The sequence below is a fragment of the Centropristis striata genome, chromosome 4 (assembly GCF_030273125.1).
Source record: "Centropristis striata isolate RG_2023a ecotype Rhode Island chromosome 4, C.striata_1.0, whole genome shotgun sequence".
In the NCBI taxonomy this organism is placed as follows: Eukaryota; Metazoa; Chordata; class Actinopteri; order Perciformes; family Serranidae; genus Centropristis; species Centropristis striata.
Window position 1 is genome coordinate 21,026,672 of NC_081520.1, and position 20,915 is coordinate 21,047,586.

General features: G+C 39.5%; 1 protein-coding gene across 1 annotated transcript in view; it reads left to right on the forward strand.

The window, feature by feature from the left end:
• Positions 1 to 20,915, forward strand: part of brip1 (BRCA1 interacting helicase 1) — a 95,105-nt gene that overhangs the window by 9,238 nt on the left and 64,952 nt on the right. Inside the window, exons 7-14 of the mRNA XM_059331994.1 lie at positions 8,104 to 8,376; positions 10,929 to 11,150; positions 12,040 to 12,239; positions 12,321 to 12,453; positions 13,730 to 13,890; positions 13,982 to 14,159; positions 15,440 to 15,580; positions 16,771 to 16,932. Of these exons, the coding sequence (XP_059187977.1) occupies positions 8,104 to 8,376; positions 10,929 to 11,150; positions 12,040 to 12,239; positions 12,321 to 12,453; positions 13,730 to 13,890; positions 13,982 to 14,159; positions 15,440 to 15,580; positions 16,771 to 16,932 (1,470 nt within the window). The remainder of the gene's footprint in view (positions 1 to 8,103; positions 8,377 to 10,928; positions 11,151 to 12,039; positions 12,240 to 12,320; positions 12,454 to 13,729; positions 13,891 to 13,981; positions 14,160 to 15,439; positions 15,581 to 16,770; positions 16,933 to 20,915) is intronic.

The window sequence follows — 20,915 nt, forward strand, 5'->3', positions numbered from 1 at the left end:
TTTAATGCCGGACTTTTACTTGTAGTGGAGTAATTTCACAGTGTGGTATTAGTACTTTTACTGAAGTAAGGGATCTGAATACTTTTTCCACCACTGGTTATCAGTGGGGTCAATTGTACTATTCACTACTACCACTTGGTGTCAGTATACTCCACAAAATTGACAAAGTCTGTGGTTAAAGTTTCAACATTTATAGGCCCAAAATGACACACATTCGAACAGTGCAGATAATAATGACACAAAATAGTAAAATACAAACTTAAATATGTAATGCAACTCCTATGCAATATGGGGTTAGAACCACAGCTTACAGGGTTTTTTATACGTTTCTCTCAGCCTGCAGTCAGCAAATGGATAGGGGTGCATTCTCAAATCTTTGTGTCACAAAAACATATTGAGTTTTCAGGCAGCCACCTCTCTGGTGTCAGTCATTGGAAAGAGTCATCTTGGCATAATTGAACAGGGAGGCCAATGAATACGTGTTAGCCTATGGTCCGACAAAAGTATGTTTTTGATTACTTGCTTTACCTGTGGTTACTTGTCTGTTTTACATCTGGTTACAGGAGGCTGGTGCTGCATGCATATTGAAATTGATGATGATGATGATGATGTAGGGCTGGGCAATATGGACCAAAAGTCATATCCCGATATATTTAGGATGAATATCTATATACAATATATGTCCCGATATTTTTATCGCAAAGTCAAATATGACATGTCCCAAGTAGTTTTATTGAAACCATTTATTTAAGTGAATATAAATACTGTATAACAGGAGTACCTTTTAAAAAAAATCAACGCTCCATTAAGTGCACATTTAAATAAAAAAAATATCTTAAATAAAAATAGCCTGTGAAATAAAATAGGCCAGTCTTTTTCTGAAATAAATAAAATTATATGAGAAAAGAATAACCAACTTTTCAAAAGAACTAAATATGACAAACCCTAGTAAGGGCAGCATTTATATATAAATATTTTTTTTCTTTAACTACATCAATATATGCGATATGGTCTAATTCCATATCACATTTGAAAATCATAGGGCCGGGCAATATATCGATATAAAAAATATATCGATATGTCACCCAGCCCTATAATGATGGGATCGTTGGCTCAAACCTTATCACAAACTGCAAAAACTGAGCCAACGAGATGCAGCAGTGAAACTCTGCTGTACAGCGTCTGCTTCTCTCAACCTGCTGGATTAGAAAAGATCTCTTGGAGCTGCTTTGGCAAAGTTTTCTCAGGTGACCTGTGTTAGTCTACTCAAACAATGAGGAAAATGGTCACATGCTTGTGATGGAGATGGTTCAAAAACCAATGTTCACAGGAAAGCATCTGTGATTGAAGCCACACTCGGCAAGCAGTTTGATAATGCCCAGAGCTCCTCGCTGATATCTGCAGGTGGTGAGCGAGCGAGGAGCACAGAGCCGGGCCTTTGGTGATGAAAAAGGCAGAAGAATTGGAAGTGAGCCAGTAAATATTGTGATGCTGTCCATTTCAAGTGTTTTCCACTGTAAAACAACGAAAAGCTCCTTATCCTTAACTTTGAAAAACTGTATATTTCTAACATTTCTGCTTGAGAAATTTGCTAAAAGAATAATCAATTAAGTTGTAGTTGCTGATTTGTTTTCTGTGGATCATCAATTAACAGACTAGTTGTTTCAGCTCTAGATTTATTACAGGGCTGTTCAGTTGGTCTGCATTAGTTTAGTTAGTGCATTTTGATGCAACCAAACTAGGTGTATCAGGTGTAACCATGTTGTTGAAGCTGTTTCTGGTGAATAATCCATGTTCTTGAGTTCTCTCCAGGTCCCAAAGACCATGAGGTTAGCTATAATCGGTAGACATGCTCAGCCATAGAAGGCTTTCAGAAGGCAGCTCACGGGAATGGTTTCACTCTCACAACTACGTTTTTTAACTTGCCACAGGTGTGTGGCTTGGATTTAGAGCTGCGGATAGTTAGAGGTGGAAAAAGAGGAGGAGGGAAAGTGAAGTCGAAAAAGCACGTCCGTCTCTGGTTTCTCTGCAGCTACATGACCCTGGCTCTTTTGTCCCACGAGCGCTGACTGATGGCCTGAATGGGGCCCTTTGAAGCAAGCTCCAGTTTTAATTAAGAGGGTTTGCCTCGCCTGGACCGCTGATCTGTGAAAGCCACGGGGATAAATATTGAATGGGGTTCACCCGCTGGTTACTGCGCCCGAGGGATAAACAGGTGCTTTGGAGGGCAGATATTTGCCAGGGCCCCCTACCTGCATGGTGTAGTCATATTGGGAGGTGGAGGTGTTCAGTGTCATGTCTTCTGAGGTATTGGCTATTGAAGCACACCCTTATTGGAGTGAATTCCAATGCCGCGAAAGCTGTGGAATGAGGAGCAAATTGGCGTCCAGTGAGAGGCGCCAGTGATACCTAAGTGATCCACTGCCTGCGGCCCCTCAGTGCCCTCTGACTGCCCCCCTGGAGTGTGAGATTTCCATCTCTCAGGCGTTGGCAGGTAGTGTAGCAACAGAAGCCTACTTGTGAATATTCTCAGGTGTTCAGTGACACCACTGACCTCTGTTCTGTCAATTCAAGAAAGCTTTAGCTGTCGCGTACGCTTACACATGGCTGTGTAGATGTATCAAAGTAACTTGGTATACCTGAAAAAAACTTCACAAACCTAAACCTACTACCTAAGTAGTAGTAGTACACCTGTCATTTACATTTCACCTGTAAATGCTGTGTAAATAAGAAAACACTTCCATGATGTTGTTTTAAAGAAAAGGTGAGAGCATTGTCGTTGCTAATTGCAACACTGATGGAATTGTTCTCTGCTGAAAGAGCCAGTATGTTCTTGTTGCGAGCAGAGCTGGCGTCCCGTTTGCCCCTTTCGCCAGTTATCTGCATTCCTTTCGAGGGGGTGTCTACTCTGGGCTGTGAGGCCAGGCCTGAAACCTTGTTGTCCTGGCATCTCGGGAGGCAGGTGCGTAAGAGGATACTCTTGTGTCAGCTGTTTCCTGCTGCAGCTTTTGACAAGGGCCTCTATTCATCAGCAGGCCCTTCTCCACTGCCCCTGCCTCCCCCCTCCTCCCCCCACCTGCCAATGAATAAGTAATTATTAGCCATCTTGGGGCAGGATATTTGGATGGCTCTATTTAATGTGGCAGCAGCAGGTAAGGTGATCGGGCTCAGGGCTCAGGCTTTGGAGCGTAACTGTTCCAGAGGAGAAAGGTAACTTGAACTGGTGTTGGGGCCCTGCAGCACCTCTGTTTATTTTTCACATGGGCTCAGGGCTCGTTATCCCTCTTAACTCTGAGAGACAGCTCTCTAAGGGCTCTCTTTGGCCTACACTCCATCACACATTGTAATAGTTGATGGGCAAACATGCTTGGAAAATATGAGCCGCCAGGTAACTGGAGCCACTCGTCTGTCATCAGAAGTGCTACCTTCTGATCCCCATCATAAGTTGTGATGCGTGACAACACATGCCATTCATTCTTATGTGGAACCATGCAGGTAATTTGTTGAGGATTTCGGGATAAACTTGTTAGCCAAGCTTGTGAGTTATGTTCATAGTATTATTAATAATTAATATTAAAGCAAATGGTAAGCCCTGAAGAAAGGGGTCAGATTCCTTTTAACAAATGCGGACCTTTTGGTGTGATGACGTCAGCTACAATATCAAATCTATCTCAGTAAAACTGCCATTTGGGGGTTAATTTTATGATGTCACCAACTTGTTGTTATTTCATTCTTAGGACATGGTGAGTGGACAGTCCTCTTTACAAACATTACCTATAGTGTGATTGTAGTGAAAACAGACAGTTCTGTTGTGATGTTAATTCAAGAGACTTCTATAGAAGTGGGTAATGATAAAACATACTGATGCACACAATGAGATAGCTGTTGGATATTGAATACCAAAAATAAAATAAGCAGCACTTTTTGTTTGCATAAACATAAAGTAAGTAACATGTGTAAACATAAGGAAACCAAATCAAATATGCATTAACATTAAAGGATGCATAAGCAGCATTTCATTGAAATGCCTGCTGCAGTGTGTCACTGTAGATGAGGACGAGTTTCCCTCAGCACTCCTATAAAAAAGGATAAAAGTACAACCACACTTCAGACTTATCCCTCTTAGGAGGCCAAAAAAACCTTCTGTCATGTTTTCATTGACGCAAAACTTACCCACCTTTTCCAACTGTTGTTAATCAAACATGTTTTTAATTATAATTCAAATTTTAAATGGTCATACTAACCATCAGACATTTTACCATACTAGATGAACAAAGTTATAAATGCTACACTTTTTTTGCTTTTGCTCCTATTTTTCCACAAATTTATATAAAAGCTGTGTTCTCAAATTTTGTGCACAAATTTGGTAAAATCAACATTAGTCAGCACTTCTCCTTTGCCAAGATTTTCCATCCACCTGATGGATTTTGAATATCAAGATGCTGATATAACTGCATGATTGATACACGGGTGTGCCTTAGGCTGGTGACAATAAACGGCCACTCTAAAATGTGCAGTTCTATCACAACACAATGCCATAAATGTTGCAGGTTTTCAGGGAGCTGTAAGAGTGTCCACCAGAACTTTTGCTTATGAATTGAATGTTAATTTTACGAGCATAAGCTATCTCCAGTGTTGTTTTCCAGATTTTGTCAGTAGGCCTACAGGTGCATCTCATAAATTAGAATATGATGGAAAAGTCCATTTCCAGTAGTTCAAGTCAAATAGCCCCAACCAAGTATTGAGTCATATAGATGGACATACTTTTCAGAGGCCAACATTTCCATATTAAACATACCTTTTAAAATTGGTCTTTTGTAATATTCCAATTTTTCTGTGACACTGAATTTTAGGTCTTCATTAAATGTAAGCCATAATCATTATATATATAATAGAAATTAAATATATTAAGACATGAAATGTTTCATTCTGTGTGTAATGGATCTATATAATGTGTTATTTCACCTTTTATAATTTAATCACTGACATAAATAACTTTTCTATGATATTCTAATTTATTGAGATGTACCTGTACATCCAACCAGCCTCATGATAGCAGACCTCGTTTATCCATGCCAGCTCAGGACCTCCACATCCAGCTTCTTCACTCATTTACTTACTTTGCACAACCAAAGAATTTTGCAGATACTGTCAAAATGGAGCTAATGAGTTCTTCTCTGTCCGTGCACATTCAATAATTCTTACACGGAAGTGGATGAGCAAGGAAGGCGGAGAACTTTGAAGAGATGCTTGGAGAAGCCAGAGTACAAAAGAACGTTCCCTAGTCACGATTCCACGTCAGCTCATGTCTGTGCATAATTGAGGCTTAGTAATAATGCTGTAAATTCATGAAAAATGTCTGAGAAAATGAGTGTTACACTTATTTTTCTTAAATGATATATAGTCCAGTATTATTTGAGAAGCTTGTGATTGTGAGCCACGGAATGGTCAAAGAGTACACTTAAAAGAGCTCAACACATAAGCAGGATCAGTTTCATAAGCGTCGCCGGCTACACTTCACCTGTGAGCAGGGGGAAAAGAATCTGCCATGTCACTGAACAACCAATTGTAAAGCAGCTAGATTTTCTCATCTGCCACAATGGCAGCCTATCAACTTTCAGACTCCAAAGGTCGTCTTGTGGAGAGTGACAGGACACCTTATGTATGGATGCAGGTTCCTGATACTTCTCCATGTGTTTTCCCAAAGAGTATACAAGACGTTCTGTGAGAGACAGTGGATTATAGTTATGATTCAGTAGCTTAGCTTGTATCTTAATACACTGAAAGGATAAATGTAGTTTAGCTCTCAGTATACTAAGAAAATAACAATGGAGAAAAACACGTTTTGTTAGTTGCATGTTGCATACCTCAGTTAACCATTCTGTTATGTTGCGGGTCAAATTGACCTATTTCAAAGTTTAAAAATCTTAAGTTTAGTTAAAAGTGTTTTTTTCGGGATGGAATTTCTTCTTCATGGCTTAATAAGTGTAATCAACATAACAAATGGAAATGGTTAATTTCACATATTTGCATGATTATATTACATATTTACTGTTTGGGTAAATCTGACCCTGAACAGAAGAGGTGTTTATTTATAAACATCATTCCATAAAAGAAAAAAAAGAAAAAATGTAAAATAAAAATTTCAAAAACTCAATGTCATGTAGAACTATTGTATTTTATATGTAGGTGTTTCCAGTGTACATAAAAAAAGTTTTAAACATGCATTTTTTAAAATGAAAAACGAGTGAATTATTCTCATTGAGAATATTGAGAGTTAATAATGAAATATAAATAATGTTTATTGGGACATATTCTTTAGTTTCTGACACTTTTGGATAATTAAACATGCCCTGGGTATCGCTGTTCCTGAAAAAACGGCCATACCAGGAGGGTTAATGACTGTGATGCGTGTGTTCATGAGACGCAGTGATCAAATTAACACTTTAAAGCTTTAAAACACACTGCTAGGAATCCGGCATAAAAAGAACCTATGGTTAGGCCTCAGAAATAGATAATGTGCGTATTTGTTGTTGCCACCATAGTGTGGATTGGTAGGGTGGTTGGTAACAGATTTATGCTCATAGTTTTATTGGAACAAGCACACCAACCAGTGCAGAGTTGAAGGTGTTGGCTGCACAGACTTTGTGCCATCTCTAAATACATATTGCTATTTTGGATCATGCTAAAAGACTGAAAGTGGGCTGGCCTTCTCCGGCAAACAGGGTAAAGAAACACTGGTACCTTAGGGATGGGAATAATCAATCGATGATCGATAAATGGTAGTTAAGAATGTGGTCGATCATATGACATTTTTAATCGATCTGTGTATTTTTTTTATCTTAAATTTTATCTCTGACTGCGTATCAGTATCACTGAACTGAAACACAGGCAAGCGTTCAGTTCTGCGGCCGTACGTCAATAAGCCAATGAGCTGAGGATTAAGTTGGATAAAGCTCCAGTTTGAAAACTGAAAGTTGCAATCACAATCATAAAACGCACAGAGGATTTATTTAAGCAAAACTATCTTACTGTATCAAAACCTTGATAGCCTGAATTACTAAGTTTAATTTGATCCAAAAGTTATTTAAACACAAGACACTCTTAAATAGGCAAGATTACTGTGAAAACTAACTTCATGCCTCTTCAGGGGCTAAAACATAAAACGGTGAACTCCTTGACGTTTAACGATCGACAGGATCGAGTCTCTTTTCGTCCTTTCAAAATAAAATGGTCCGTTATCAAAACAGGCTTTTGCATACTGTGTATATATCTTTTATTTTGTGTGTGTATACATGCAGCGATTAATCGACTAATTGATTGTTAACGTTATAGATGCAAGTTCAAGTTGGCAGGTTTCTTCCAAACGCCCATCCCTAGTACCTATCTTATCTTTAAAGCCATCACTGGAATAGTTCCTCCCTACTTAACAAGACTTCATGATTGGAATCATGGACACTATTTGACACACTCAAACTCTCACAGTTTGAGTGAACTTGGGAAGTCAGCCTTTTGTTTTAATGCCCCGTGATTTTTACATTTTTACTTGTTTATTTACTTTTGTCTGTTATCTGCATTTTGAATTTGTATTTCTGTACTGTTTGTAAATGAACTCGTCATCACTGTAAATGAGGGAAACCTCAGTGTCTTACGAGTTCAAATAAAGTGTTACTTACTGGGTGAAATGCAATATAGATCAGGATATCTGGTGATTATTGCGGACATCACTTGTATAGTTGAATTACAGATAAATGCATACTTACCATACTAATTTCATTAAATTTGTATTTGCTGATTTTAAATGCATATACTAGTTGAGGAGTGTTACCTCACAATTATTTATTTACATTAAATAAACTATTATTCCATACTTGGCTTGCCCATTTTCCTCAGATAGACATGGTTCTGGACCAAGTTTCCAATCACCCAATTTAGTTTGATTTTGGGAAGGATAGAATATATAATCAGCACAACTGCAGAGGACTACTTAATCAGCATAAATATGACAGTTTCTGGTATTGTGCCATTAACCGAACCATATCCGGGACTCGACGTCAGTTACTTTAAACTACCTCTCAGCATTTGTTTCTTTTCTCTGTCCAGAACCCTGAACCCTGCTCCCGGTGCTCGTGTGCTTCACCCAAAGGGGACGTGAAGGCCAAAGACAAAGATGGCAAAAAGAAGATTCCTAAGATTTTCTTTGGCACTCGCACACACAAGCAGATAACTCAGATCGCCAAGGAGCTGAAGCGCACCGTTTACTCCAGTGTGCCCATGACCATCTTATCCAGCAGAGTTCACACATGTGTCAACCAGCAGGTGGCGCCTCACTCCAACCGCAATGAACGCTGCAAGGATCTGCTGGAAGCCAAAGATGTGAGGATGAACACTGACATACACACATACTAGAGGTGGGGAAAAAATGTATACAGCATAGTATTGCGATATTTTGCATGGCAATGTTCTATCGATTCATGGCCGCCAAGTATCCATATTTAGCATTCCAACGGCCGGCGTGGTGTCATAATTTTCGCCATTTTTAGCGTAGTGGGCTCACTTTTAGGAATATACTGGAGATACTGGTATCATATGAAGCTAAAAGACCTAAGGAATCTATAGGCACCAATATAGGCACTTTATTATTATGCCATACCACTTTTACTATACTGTGTATATATTTGCATATATTTAAATATATTTATTCATTGATGTTCATACTACTACATGCAACAACATATTTAACCTATTTAACATGCTAAAATATATTTTCTCCTTTGTACAATATCCGTAAAATGCAAAATACTCTCAGGAAGAAAAAAAATACAAAAAATATATATTAATAATAAATGCCAAATAGCTGAATTGTATGTATATAATGTGTATAGAATGTATGTGTGTATGTGAATGTGTATGTGTTATTTTTTATATTCTTTATTCTGTTTTTATATCTATTTCAATCACCGGTAAATTGTTGTTTTTGACTGATCAAATCAACATTGCAGCTCTAGTTGTCTCTTCAACTCAATTACTGTTCCACTGCCAGAATTATGTAATGGGAAGACACTGAAAACTTTCAATGTTTATTGTTCAACTTAAACATTAATACACACTACCAACTAAAAGCAACTTGAATATAGAACATCTTTAAAATATAAAACATTATAATTTCTTATATTTCTGAGACAACCTGACCATTTACTTTATATTCTTCCCTCTAGTCTCAAATTGAACCACAGGTGACATACAGTATTTCAGAGGCTGTCTGTGATCAGGTGTTCCTGTATCTATTGTCGGGGTTAACATGCCCTGACACACTGATTGTAAAAGAAGTGTAAAGAAGCAGCATCTCATGTACCAAGCCCCAATTAAACTGTCAACAGAGGTGTCTGCTTCATACGTCCCACCCTCTTCTTTATAGTTTAATAGCTTCGGGTGACAAACACATACACTGTACACCAATGGACTTAGTAACCCCCAGACACAACAATAATCTCTGGTTGAAATTATTTACTTGTCCAAAATGATCTAAGCTTAGACACTTTGCCGATGCTGAATCCTGTCTGGGGAGAGTAGGGGGTGGGTGGGGGGTCAGCACAGGTTACAGTAAAGTTTAAACAGAGGGCAGGTGTTTTGACTGAAGATACCATTAGCTGAACAATGTGTGTTTCTGTGTATGAATCACTGTGAGTCTATACAGCGTGGTAACCTGACACAGACTAGACGCGACCCTGAGGTGACAGAGACACAGAGAATCAGTGACACCCACTCCAGTGAGGGGTTAGGACTGGGCCAGCTGTTTATATATGACAAAGTGAGACGATTGCTATGGGAGGCAGACACCTCCTGTGACAGTGTAATTGTCCTCATTGCAGTAGGTGCCTCAATTGCAGGACAGCGTGGTGTCCCGTGTCTCTAAAAAACAAGCGCACTCAATGTCTCTTGACATTTTAGTGTGTCAAAAAGAGCCGGCTAGACCAATTGTGGATATTGTAACAGCATAATTGTTGCTCCGAGGCAACATTGTTGAGGGAGTTTTGTCTGCTGGTGGTAGTTCGATGTCTGTGGGTTTCTGTTACAGGGAAAGAGAAAAAACTGCTGCAAAGGTCTATACACAGTACATGATAGTGTGAGGTCAAGTGGATATGACGTATCAAGGAGAATACAAATTAACAGTTTGAATACATTTTTTAGGTCTATTCTTTGCTGGTCATTAACTCGCTAGTGTAACCAGTGGATGAAAGTTTCATTGAACTGGCCTAATGAGGTGTGAATCAGCGCATCGGCCCCACAATACGATTTTATCCCAATACGGGTGAGTATTGAGATACAATATTTTGAGATTTAACTGTTTAACTGCATTTTGTGTCCACAAAATTAAATTCAATCAAGAATTGTTTTGTCAAATAAGAGAAAATTCTCAGTCTATTCATCTCACTTAAGTCTTTTTATTTCTCCACAATGAGAGTCAAACCCACAGACTGACCAACAAAGTATTCAGTCAAACTGAACTGAACTGATATCAAACATGTATGGACGACAACAACTGCAGCATTTTATCAAACTTTCCTCAACTTTAAGCTTCACTGTTCTCAATTTTTTGAATGAAATGTAAAAAAGCCGAACTTTACAGCAAAATGATATCCTGATGCACATGGTGCCTATAGATTCCTTAGATCTTCTAGTTTCATATGATACCAGTATCTCCAGTATGTTCCTAAAAGTGAATCTGCTACGGTGAAAATACTGACGGCCGTCAGAACGCTAAATATCAATACTTGGTGGCCATGAATCGATATAATATCGCCACGCAAAATATCGCGATACTATGCTGTATCGATCGTTTCTAGGCTCCATGTTATGCTATGTTCGATGAATTCCTGCTACCATTTAATGCTGCCTACTTTGAATAAAACCATTGTTTATTACAGGGCAGGTCATGCAGCTACTACCATGGTGTCCAGAGGATGCGGGACCAGAACACACTACAGCGGGTCCACGGACTCCATGAAGCCTGGGACGTCGAGGATCTTGTTTCACTGGGCAAAAGGCTCCGGGCGTGCTCCTACTATGCTGCACGTGAACTTATGCAGGACGCCTACATTATCTTCTGCCCATATAACTACCTGCTGGACCCCATGATCAGAGAGAGTGTGAGTAGGGTGTGATATACAGGATATAAGAGTTGTAGAACAATCAGTTTAGTTCTTCCTGTTCTACAAAACGCAAGCAAATTGAGAAAGCATCATCAATTTGAAAATACAAGCGCAGCATTTAGAAAAAGCACCAAAGACCACAACACAACAGAAGTGTTTCCAGAGGACACATATAAGTGATGCACATGTCTGGACACGCTTGTGATATTATCAAGTTATTTCAAGATAATTATAATTTCACGTTATTTCATGATAATGATATTTTCTATGATATTTTAATTTCGTTATAACAAAATATATAGCGTTAGCCTGCTACCCCATATCAATCCCACTGCAGTTAAACAAATTAAATAAACGAATGATACATGTTTTAGTTGGTCTCTCTCAATGGCACCCAATTGGTCTTGGTCTTATCAGCCCGCTAACGCTAGCACGCTATCGATCGCCGGCTAATGTTAGCACGATATGATTGGCCGCTAATGTTAGCATGCTATCGATCGGCCACTAACGGTTAGTGTGCTGTGATCGTTATAACGTGAAATTTTCATTATCTTGAAATAACGTGATAATCTCACAAGTGTGTCCAGACGCGTGCATCACTTTAGGGTGTCCTCTGGAAACACAATGCGCATTTTCTAAATGCTGCGCTTGTGTTGTCAAATTGATGAAGATGTTTTCTCAATTTGCTTGTGTTTTGTGTATTTGCATGTGTTTTCTTAAGTTGCAGTGCTGTGAGCTTTCAGGGCCACCGTAATTAACAAAGAAGAACTTTAATCTGGTCCTTAACAAAGGACTATATTATATGTACTGTAGAGATTCAGGATGAACCACTCCCTCTCCCCTTTCTCCTCCTTCCTTTCTTGCTTTCAATCGGAATTTTCACCAGATGGAGATTGACCTGGAAGGCCAGATTGTGGTGCTGGATGAGGCCCACAACATTGAGGACTGTGCACGGGAGAGTGCCAGCTTCACTTTTGACTACAGCACTCTGGTGTTGACCAGGGACGAGCTCGACGGGATGGTCAACAGCAACATCAGACGCTCACAACACGAGCTACTCAGGAACTTCTGCTATAGCCTGATCAAGTTGGTGATTCAGTGATGGAGTTCTGCACATTTTCATGATATTAGATATTTAGTAAAGATGTCTTTCTGTGCATGGTGTAGCTGGATCCAGGAGAGCCAGAGCCTGCTGTCTGAACGGGGATATGAGAGCTCCTCTAAAGTCTGGACTGGGAGGGATATAGTGGATATCTTTCATAATCTGGGCATCACTGCTGGCAGCTTCAGCATGCTGAAGGTAAACAAACACATCTTTTAATGGAGACGTTACAAACAGAAAGGGAAACTTTGCAGATTTTCAACTGGCTATTTTTCCCTACACTGCGGGCAGTACCTGCAGATAAACAACACCACATTGCATTCCCCAGAGCTCCCCATCAACCCCCTGCTCACCTGCAGCAAATATATGCTGGATGCAAAATGACACATTTGTCTTTTTTTTGTCTCTTATCTGCATATTTATTAATGTTGTTATCATATTTATCTCCACATGCTGCAAGTGCGAGGTGACAAACGAACAATATGCACATGTTTAAAAAAATCTATATCAAAGATTAAAAATGGCAAATCTCACTTTTCTGTAACTGTTTTTTCCTCATAGATTTGCCACTTTCAATCTCGAAATATTTCTCCCCTCCCACGGGTCCGTATTATTATTATTATTTTTTCATACTTCATAGTTCTCTCACCATTTCTTTCATTCAATCGATCCCAGTTGCATGTTTACCCGGCTAAAGTTTCATAGTGATTTGAGTTTGTAAAATTCATGCTGACATTTGGCGTGTTTCCATTAGGGTAAAAAGTGGCCGCTCTGAAAGTTTCAGGCCACGCCCTCTCAAATGACTGCTCACTCGGCGTGTCTCCATTACAAAAGAAGGCCTCAGAGGGATTTACCAGCCTCCGGAGGTGACGTATGGGTTTCGATTGTCGCTGAATCGCTTAGCGACAGTTTCGAACGTGACGTCACTTACGCAACGGATTTAACAGACGCACCAAACGTAAATGATAAGGAAGGAGACGCTGAGATGAAAGGAGCAGAGCTTGATGTGTTTCTTGTCGCTGTGTTCATATACATGGCGGTTCATGCAAATTATTGTTGTGACCATAGACATGGTTGTGACTACTCACTACTTGTTGTTCGTCAAGTACCATGTCACATCCCTCTTCCGTCCAATAAGGAACCAGACTGTTTTCGGTTAAACGGCCACTAGGGGCAGCTCACATTCAAATTGGGGGCGTTTCGAATACCTGCCTCATTCCGGGTATTCGACTATAGTGGAAACACACCTTTTGTGAGACTGTGTGTGTCAATTTTAGTGGTAAAACTGACTATTTATTTATGGCATGGAGGGAATTTGATTTACAACAACCCAGTCCTGGCGTCCTCAACATCAGGGAAGAAATATAATAATTCCAACTTGAATATTTGTAGCGTGTTCTTATTTGGTTTATAATAGTCAACAATGTTTTTTTTCTCACATAGTGTTCTCTTCCACCGTCTTTCTTTGTGACAGCAAAGCCTGGTAGCAGTGTTGGAGAAAGAGGAGCGTGTCGGTGTGGTCAATGGCAAAGAGGATATGGTTCAGATCCCAACCATCAGCACAGCTAGCTCCACTTTCCTCAAAAACCTCTTCATGGTGCTGGGCTACATCTACTCCTCTGAGGACCAATACAGGTTTGGAGACTAACCGAAGAAGTCAGCTAAGTCAAAATCATTTGTCATGTCATAGAATGGAATGATCGCTCAGTTCTCTGTGTGTCTGCAGGTTTGCTGAGGACTACCGAGTAGCTCTGCAGAAGAGCTTCGCTTGGACCAACCAGGTCCCCCCTGATGTGCCTGATGCACAGGGCTATTTTGTTGTACCACGCCGCAGACAAAGACAGATCATCCGAGTCAAGGCAGAAGTCCTGACACTGAGCTTCTGGTGCCTCAACCCTGCTGTGGTGAGAAATTAGAGATGGCAAACCCTGTAACGTAGGCACACTGATCTATTACTGACGTCTCTAAACATAAATGTACACTACATTAGGTACATCTGTTCAACTGCTCGGTAACGCAAATATCTGATCAGCCAATCACATGGCAGCAACCCAATGCACTTAGGCATGTAGACATGGTGAAGATGAGCTGTTGAAGTTCAAAGTGAGCATCAGAATGGGAAAGAAATGTGATTTAAGTGACTTTGAACGTGGCATGGTTGTTGGTCTGAGTGTTTCACAAACTGCTGATCTAGCAACCATCTCTAGGGTTTACAGAGAAAATATTCATTTCTCTGGGCCAAAATGCCTTTTTGAAGCCAAAATGTCAGAGGAGAATGGCCAGATTGGTTGGAGTTGATAGAAAGGCAACAGTAACTCAAATAACCACTCGTACAGCCAAGGTATACAGAAGAGCATCTCTGAACGCACAACACGTCCAACCTTGAAGCAGATGAGCTACAGCAGCAGAAGACCACACCGGGTGCCACTCCTGACAGCTAAGAATAGGAAACTGAGGCAACAATTTTGCACAGGCTCACAAATATTGGGCAATAAAAGATTGGAATAAACGTTGGTAGGGTCAGAATTTGGCATAAACAACATGAAAGCAAACGGTTGAGGCTGCTGGTGGTGGTGTAATAGAGTGGGGGATATTTTCTTGGCGCCGTGAGTACCAACTGAGCATGGTTTAAACGCCACAGCCTACCTGAGTATTGTCCCTTTATGACCACAGTGTACCATCTTCTAGTGGCTACTTCCAGCAGGAGAACGCTCCATACCACAGAGCTCAAATCATCTCAAACTAGTTTCTTGAACTTGACAATGACCTTCACAGTCACCAGATCTCAGTCCAATAGAGCACCTTTAGGATGTGGTGGAACGGGAGATTTGCATCACGGATGTGCAGCCGACAAATCTATGCTATCATGCGATCATGTCAATGTGGACCCAATGTGTAGGTTGGACCCCCGTTTGCCTTCAGAACTGCCTGAAGGCAAACGGGGGTCCAACCTAGTTCTAGCAAGGTGTACCTAATGTAGTGGCCGGTGAGTGTTTGTCTTAACAAGATCTGAAATTAATGTTGGTATCCTGCCAAATGCTAGTAAAATGTGTCACAAAAATAAACATTTAAGATTATTTACGTTTTTTTTCAGCTTTTAATCTCCATTGTGCAAGCCTTAAAATTATGTTTTTATGGCATTAAAAACTACTCTTGTGTCCATGTTTGTATCTGTCTGTCCCAGGCCTTCTCCGATTTGAGAAAGTCGGTGCACAGCATTGTGCTGACATCAGGAACCCTGTCACCCATGGGCTCCTTCTCCTCTGAGCTTGGGGTGAAATTCTCCATCCAGCTGGAGGCCAACCATGTCATCAACAAGTCCCAGGTAAGTAGGTTTACCCAGGGAACAATACAGCTTATGCAGTTTGTGGCTTTTCTGCAGGGTATCCGTGGGGTCTTACAAAGTCTTAAAACGTCTAAAATCCAATCATTTCAATTTAAAATGTCTAAAATGATCTTAAAATCTCATAAAATGTCTTAAAAATGTATTTACGTTACTTTTATTGAAAACAAATACATAAATTCAGTCTCGCTTTTAAATGTTCCGATTTTTGAGGACGCTATAACATAACTACAAAACGGAGCGAAGAACATGTGCAGCCTGGTCAAAAATTATCGATCATAACCAACTTGTGTGCTGTGCGTGCCCCGGTGTGGTACAGGCTAGCATAGCAGCGCCCACAGCAAAGCCAAATTATTCATGTAAGACGGGTAAGTCCAAGTTCAACAATTTGTGGCTCCAGAACAAACAATTCAATGGATGGATGGAAACATATATGAAGAACATTGCACCTTCTGCAAGAAAACTTTGAAACTTAGTTTGCAAGTAATTCTGGGCCTCCGATTTTCCTTCAAATCCTTTGTACTTTTTTGCCAGTATGGATGTGAAATTGTATTAATTATGGTCTTAAAAAGTCTTAAATTTGACTTGTTGAAACTTGCAGAGACCCTGTTCTTACAAGTTAAGTAAATTATTGTTCAAGAGGATATTTAGCTTCTTGTAATATGACTCTGAGTTATGACTTTAACTTCAAACCTCCAACCAGTGACCTTAGGACTTCTTAAATGTAACTTCCTGAATGCTACACTTAAGAAAGAGAGGTATGGTTAGTCAGTATGAGGTCCAGGTCTTCAAAAGGTAATTAAAGTAGAGTCAGAATGTAGAACTTGTAGCTAAAGGTGTCCCAAACAAATAGAAACATTGACCCTGTATTTGTTCCACATATGTCACAGACAGTGCCACTTTTGACCAGCAGATGTCACAGTCTAACCATTTTCATTCCAGTAAATCATTTGAAGGCCTGAGATAGGGAGCTGTTGATTTTTAGGAGTTAATGGCAATAAATATGTCACAGATTAGGTCACAGATCATAACTGGCGAGTTGGACTTAAGAGAACCTGAGAATCAAACAAGCAATGATTCGGCAGTCAGACAGTGCACATGACAATATTTGGGCCAACATGATACTTTTATTATATAAAGTATAATGGTGATTTCTAACGCCCTCTCTTCAGGTATGGGTGGGCACTGTTGGTGCAGGACCCCAAGGCAGAAAACTCTTAGCCACCTTCCAACACACTGAAACGTACGCCTTCCAGGACGAGGTGGGTGCGCTGCTGCTGCAGGTCTGCCAGGTCGTGGCCAAGGGTGTGCTCTGCTTTCTGCCTTCCTACAAGGTAAATATACCATTAAGACACATACTTTACTACAACAGGAAACGGAGGCTATGAAATGACTGTCAATACATCACAGCTCTACATGTTTGAGTCTTGTCAGTCGTGGTTATTTTTATTGTTATTATTATAACCTTTATTTAACTAGGAAAATCCCATTGAGATTAAGAACATCTTTTTCAAGGGAGATATAGGCAGCAGAAAATACAAAGCACATTTACAAAATTTTATAGTAGAAGGACAAACAAAAAAGCAAAAATGATTACATTTACAAACAGATTATGGAAAACATGTACAGTCATGGAAAACATTAATAGACCACCCTTTTTCTTCAATTTCTTGTTCATTTCAGTGCCTGGTACAACTAAAGGTACATTTGTTTGGACAAATATAATAATAACAACAAAAATAGCTTTAGCCATTTTCCATGGTTTTCTTGATAATAACCAAAATCAAGAAAACCATGGAAAATGTCTAGATATCAGCTCTTAAATTAAACTCTTATGAGCTATTTTTTGTTGTTACCATTATATTTGTCCAAACAAATGTATCTTTAGTTGTACCAGGTTGCACCATTGAAGTGAACAAGAAATTGAAGAAAAATGGTGCTCTTATATTTTTTTCCATGACTGTACATGTTATAGTTGTCCTCAAGTACTCTCAGTTTAGATTTAAAATCGCTCAATGATATTAACTCTGTTAGTTTCCAGTCATTCTAACTCCATGCAAAAGGTGCAGAGTTGAACAGAAAGCAACAAAAGATCTTGAGAATGGAAAGAATAAAGACCAGCACTTCTCTATGCAATTAGGGTACAAATGTAGGTAGGCAGTAGTCCGAGCATTGCCTTAGATATAAAGTAAACCAATGACTGATCCTTCGAGTGGCCAGAGTCACTGGGCCATCCCACCCGAGAGTACAACTCACAGTGATGTGTCAGTGTGTCACAAGTATACTTTATACGAAATCATTTTTTTCACAGTTAGTGTTTTGCTCCAGAGCATTTTATGATCTCAACATTTCACAAATCGCTCTTGAGGGCAGCTTTGTTCATTTCACAGCAGCACAAGAAATGTCAGAGTGAGTCAGTGTGGCTTGTGCAGGAGCTTATTGCAGGATAGATGCAGACTGTGGGACTGTAGCCTTCTATTGGCCGCCTGTTTCATGCAGTATTCTTCTCCACTTCTGTTGTCTCTGATTTCTATTTTGCAAGGCACCATCACTCAAATGTGATGGGTTTAAAGAAGTGCAAGAATGCTAGACTCTCGTAGTTACAGGAAACACGCAGCCTGGATAAGTGCTTGTTTTTTTATCCTGATAGTGTTTTAAACCTTTTCTTACCAAAGTTGTTTTTTGACCTCATACTCTCACTGGCTTGCTGATACGTGATTGACCACTGCAGTGTGATGTCAATCTGCGTTTCCCTAAAAGTTAAGTCTGTTTCAACTTTCTCACAGCAAGCCACCAAGTTTTTTTTCCAGCATCTCCTGGATTTTCTGGCATTTTCGATGCACTGCCGACCTGTTATGAATGCAGCCTAAAGGACCTAAGCCCAAGATCTTAGGTGGCCCCGCCATTTCTACTTGCAGGCAAGCTTAATTAACATTACTATGATGTGAACATGTCTGACCTTGGCAGGTTGGTGTTGCACAACAAAAACAAAAACCAAATGAGATAGACAAGGACTAGAGAGCTTAAAAGAAAAGGAGCAGAATATAAAACAAAAACCTACAGGAAGCAATGCAAAAACACCACAGTGTGTCCTCATACATTGATTATTCCCAGTGAGGTGTCAGTGAGCTGCACTTCATGAATTTAACAGCAGAGGTGCATTTTTAATTTCCACGTTCTGCCACTGAGAGGAGCTAGAGACCATACATTGGAGTAGTGTCCCGTGTTTTTCTGATTTGAAGGTATTTTTTATTAACTTGCCTTGCAAAACAAGTAACATTTTTTCAAAGTCTACATTCCTATAGATGCTGCTAAGAAGCTGGTGGTGGTGTTATATGTTACAACAGATCACTACTAATCAATAGAGGTACTTGTCAAGTGCTTGTTAAATGCCTGCACCCTCATGGAACTGTATCCTCTTTCAGTTAATGAGGGAGCTTCTGAGAGCGCACTCATAGACACTTTGTCCCCCTTTGTTTGTTATGCGTTTTTCTTCATGAATAATTAATTCCTGCTGTAGCTCAGTTGTCCCATTAGCTTACTCTGGGCCAAGTGGATTTTATTTATCATTGTATGTTTGGCCACATTACACATGTTACTTTGCTCAATTAGCAAATTTTGTTCAATGAACATACTGTTGGAAACAAAACATTTGAGTTTAAAATCCCTGTTAAAAAAAATCACATACATTCTTTACATTATAATGTAGCAGTTTTTCACCTTTTTGCCTTGTAATGAAGCACTCGCTGCTATTTGTCTAAATAAATTTAAGAGGTACTGTTTCCCAGTAATTCACAGAAAAAAAAAATCATGTCAACATTTTTAATTTTATTTTATTTATGACCCATATGTTGTTTTTTCTGCTTTCCAATATATGAACACGGTTAATTATCATGCAACCCCTCAGATGTCTCTTGGGACTTTTGGGGTCATACAGTGTTTTTATGAATATATGTGTATCATTTTATAACTCTTCCATTTTACACATTTCATGATTAGGACTGCAAGAAACAACTATTTTTGACAATAGATTCATGTGTCAATCAGGATAATGAGATAAAAAAAGAAAAAACTATTTTCTTTCATTAAAATAAACAACATATTCTTCCTTTTCTGTGCTCTTTTAAACATTTACAGTTTCATGTAACTGCACATATCTTGTTGTTTTAGTTAATAACAGTTGCTGATGAAAAAGGCGAATATAGACGAGGCCAATACAACTAAAAGCTAAATGAAATAAATGGGCATGCAGCCATGCACTGACAGAAACATGACTGCTCAAGTTTCTGTTGTAAAGAAGAAAAGGCTTCACTTTAGACGGTCTCTGAGTAATGGCATTAAAGCATGACATATTCCAAAATCTCCATAATGTTATAATGTTATTTCTTGTTGCAGTGTATGTGAGTGACGAGACTGACAGGAAGTAAATATGAAACCTGTAGCTGCTGATTTCAGCTCATTTTAACGGACAAACGATTGATTTGAAAACAAATCTAAATACATTTTTTGATTGATTACTGTAGCCGGGCATCAGCTTTATCCATCTTTAAAAGAGCTTTATCGGGGGCCTGACTAAATTGATCCATCACTTAACAAGGAGAAAACAGAACTAATCGATGATGAAATTCATTGCCACTATTTTTAGAATTGATTTTATTTGATTTAATCAAGCAGCTCTAATCATTTTGAACTTCTGCGTTGCCTCCCATTCTGTTACATCCACATCCTGTTTCAACAGGGAGTTCATTGTGTCTTGGAAGCCAGGCATCATTGATAAACTGTTTTGCTGTAATGAGTCAATGTCATGTTAAGAGGACACACAGTGGACCTTCACATCTGTGTTTTTGCCCTTGGCAAATTTTCTTTTTGCCTTTGGCATATTTGCGCGGTTCGTGTTCGACTTGTATTTCAACGTGTCACATGCAGTGATCATTGGTTTGATTTCTCTGCAATCTTTGTTTGCTTGCTATCCAGTTGCATTCTCATGCAGCTTACGACTTGGCCATCTAAGACTCTGAGCCTCGCCGTTTTCTCATTTTACCTTCCTTTTTGTCAGTCTGTGATGCCAGCCGAGGAGTGACTATGAGCTGTGGGATGTTTTTTTTATTATTGATAGCCATGTAGGAGACTTTTATCTCTGTCTCAATGCTGATGCATAAATATTTAATCCACAGTCAGCTCTTAAAGATGAGGGGATATGAAGGGCTGGGGTATTAATTGGAGCCCGTGGAGGCCTCGCTGGTGCCGCTGAGTCCCATCTTCCTTGTGATATGTGTGTTTGTGTGTGTGCGGGCAACACAAAGACGATAGGTCAGCT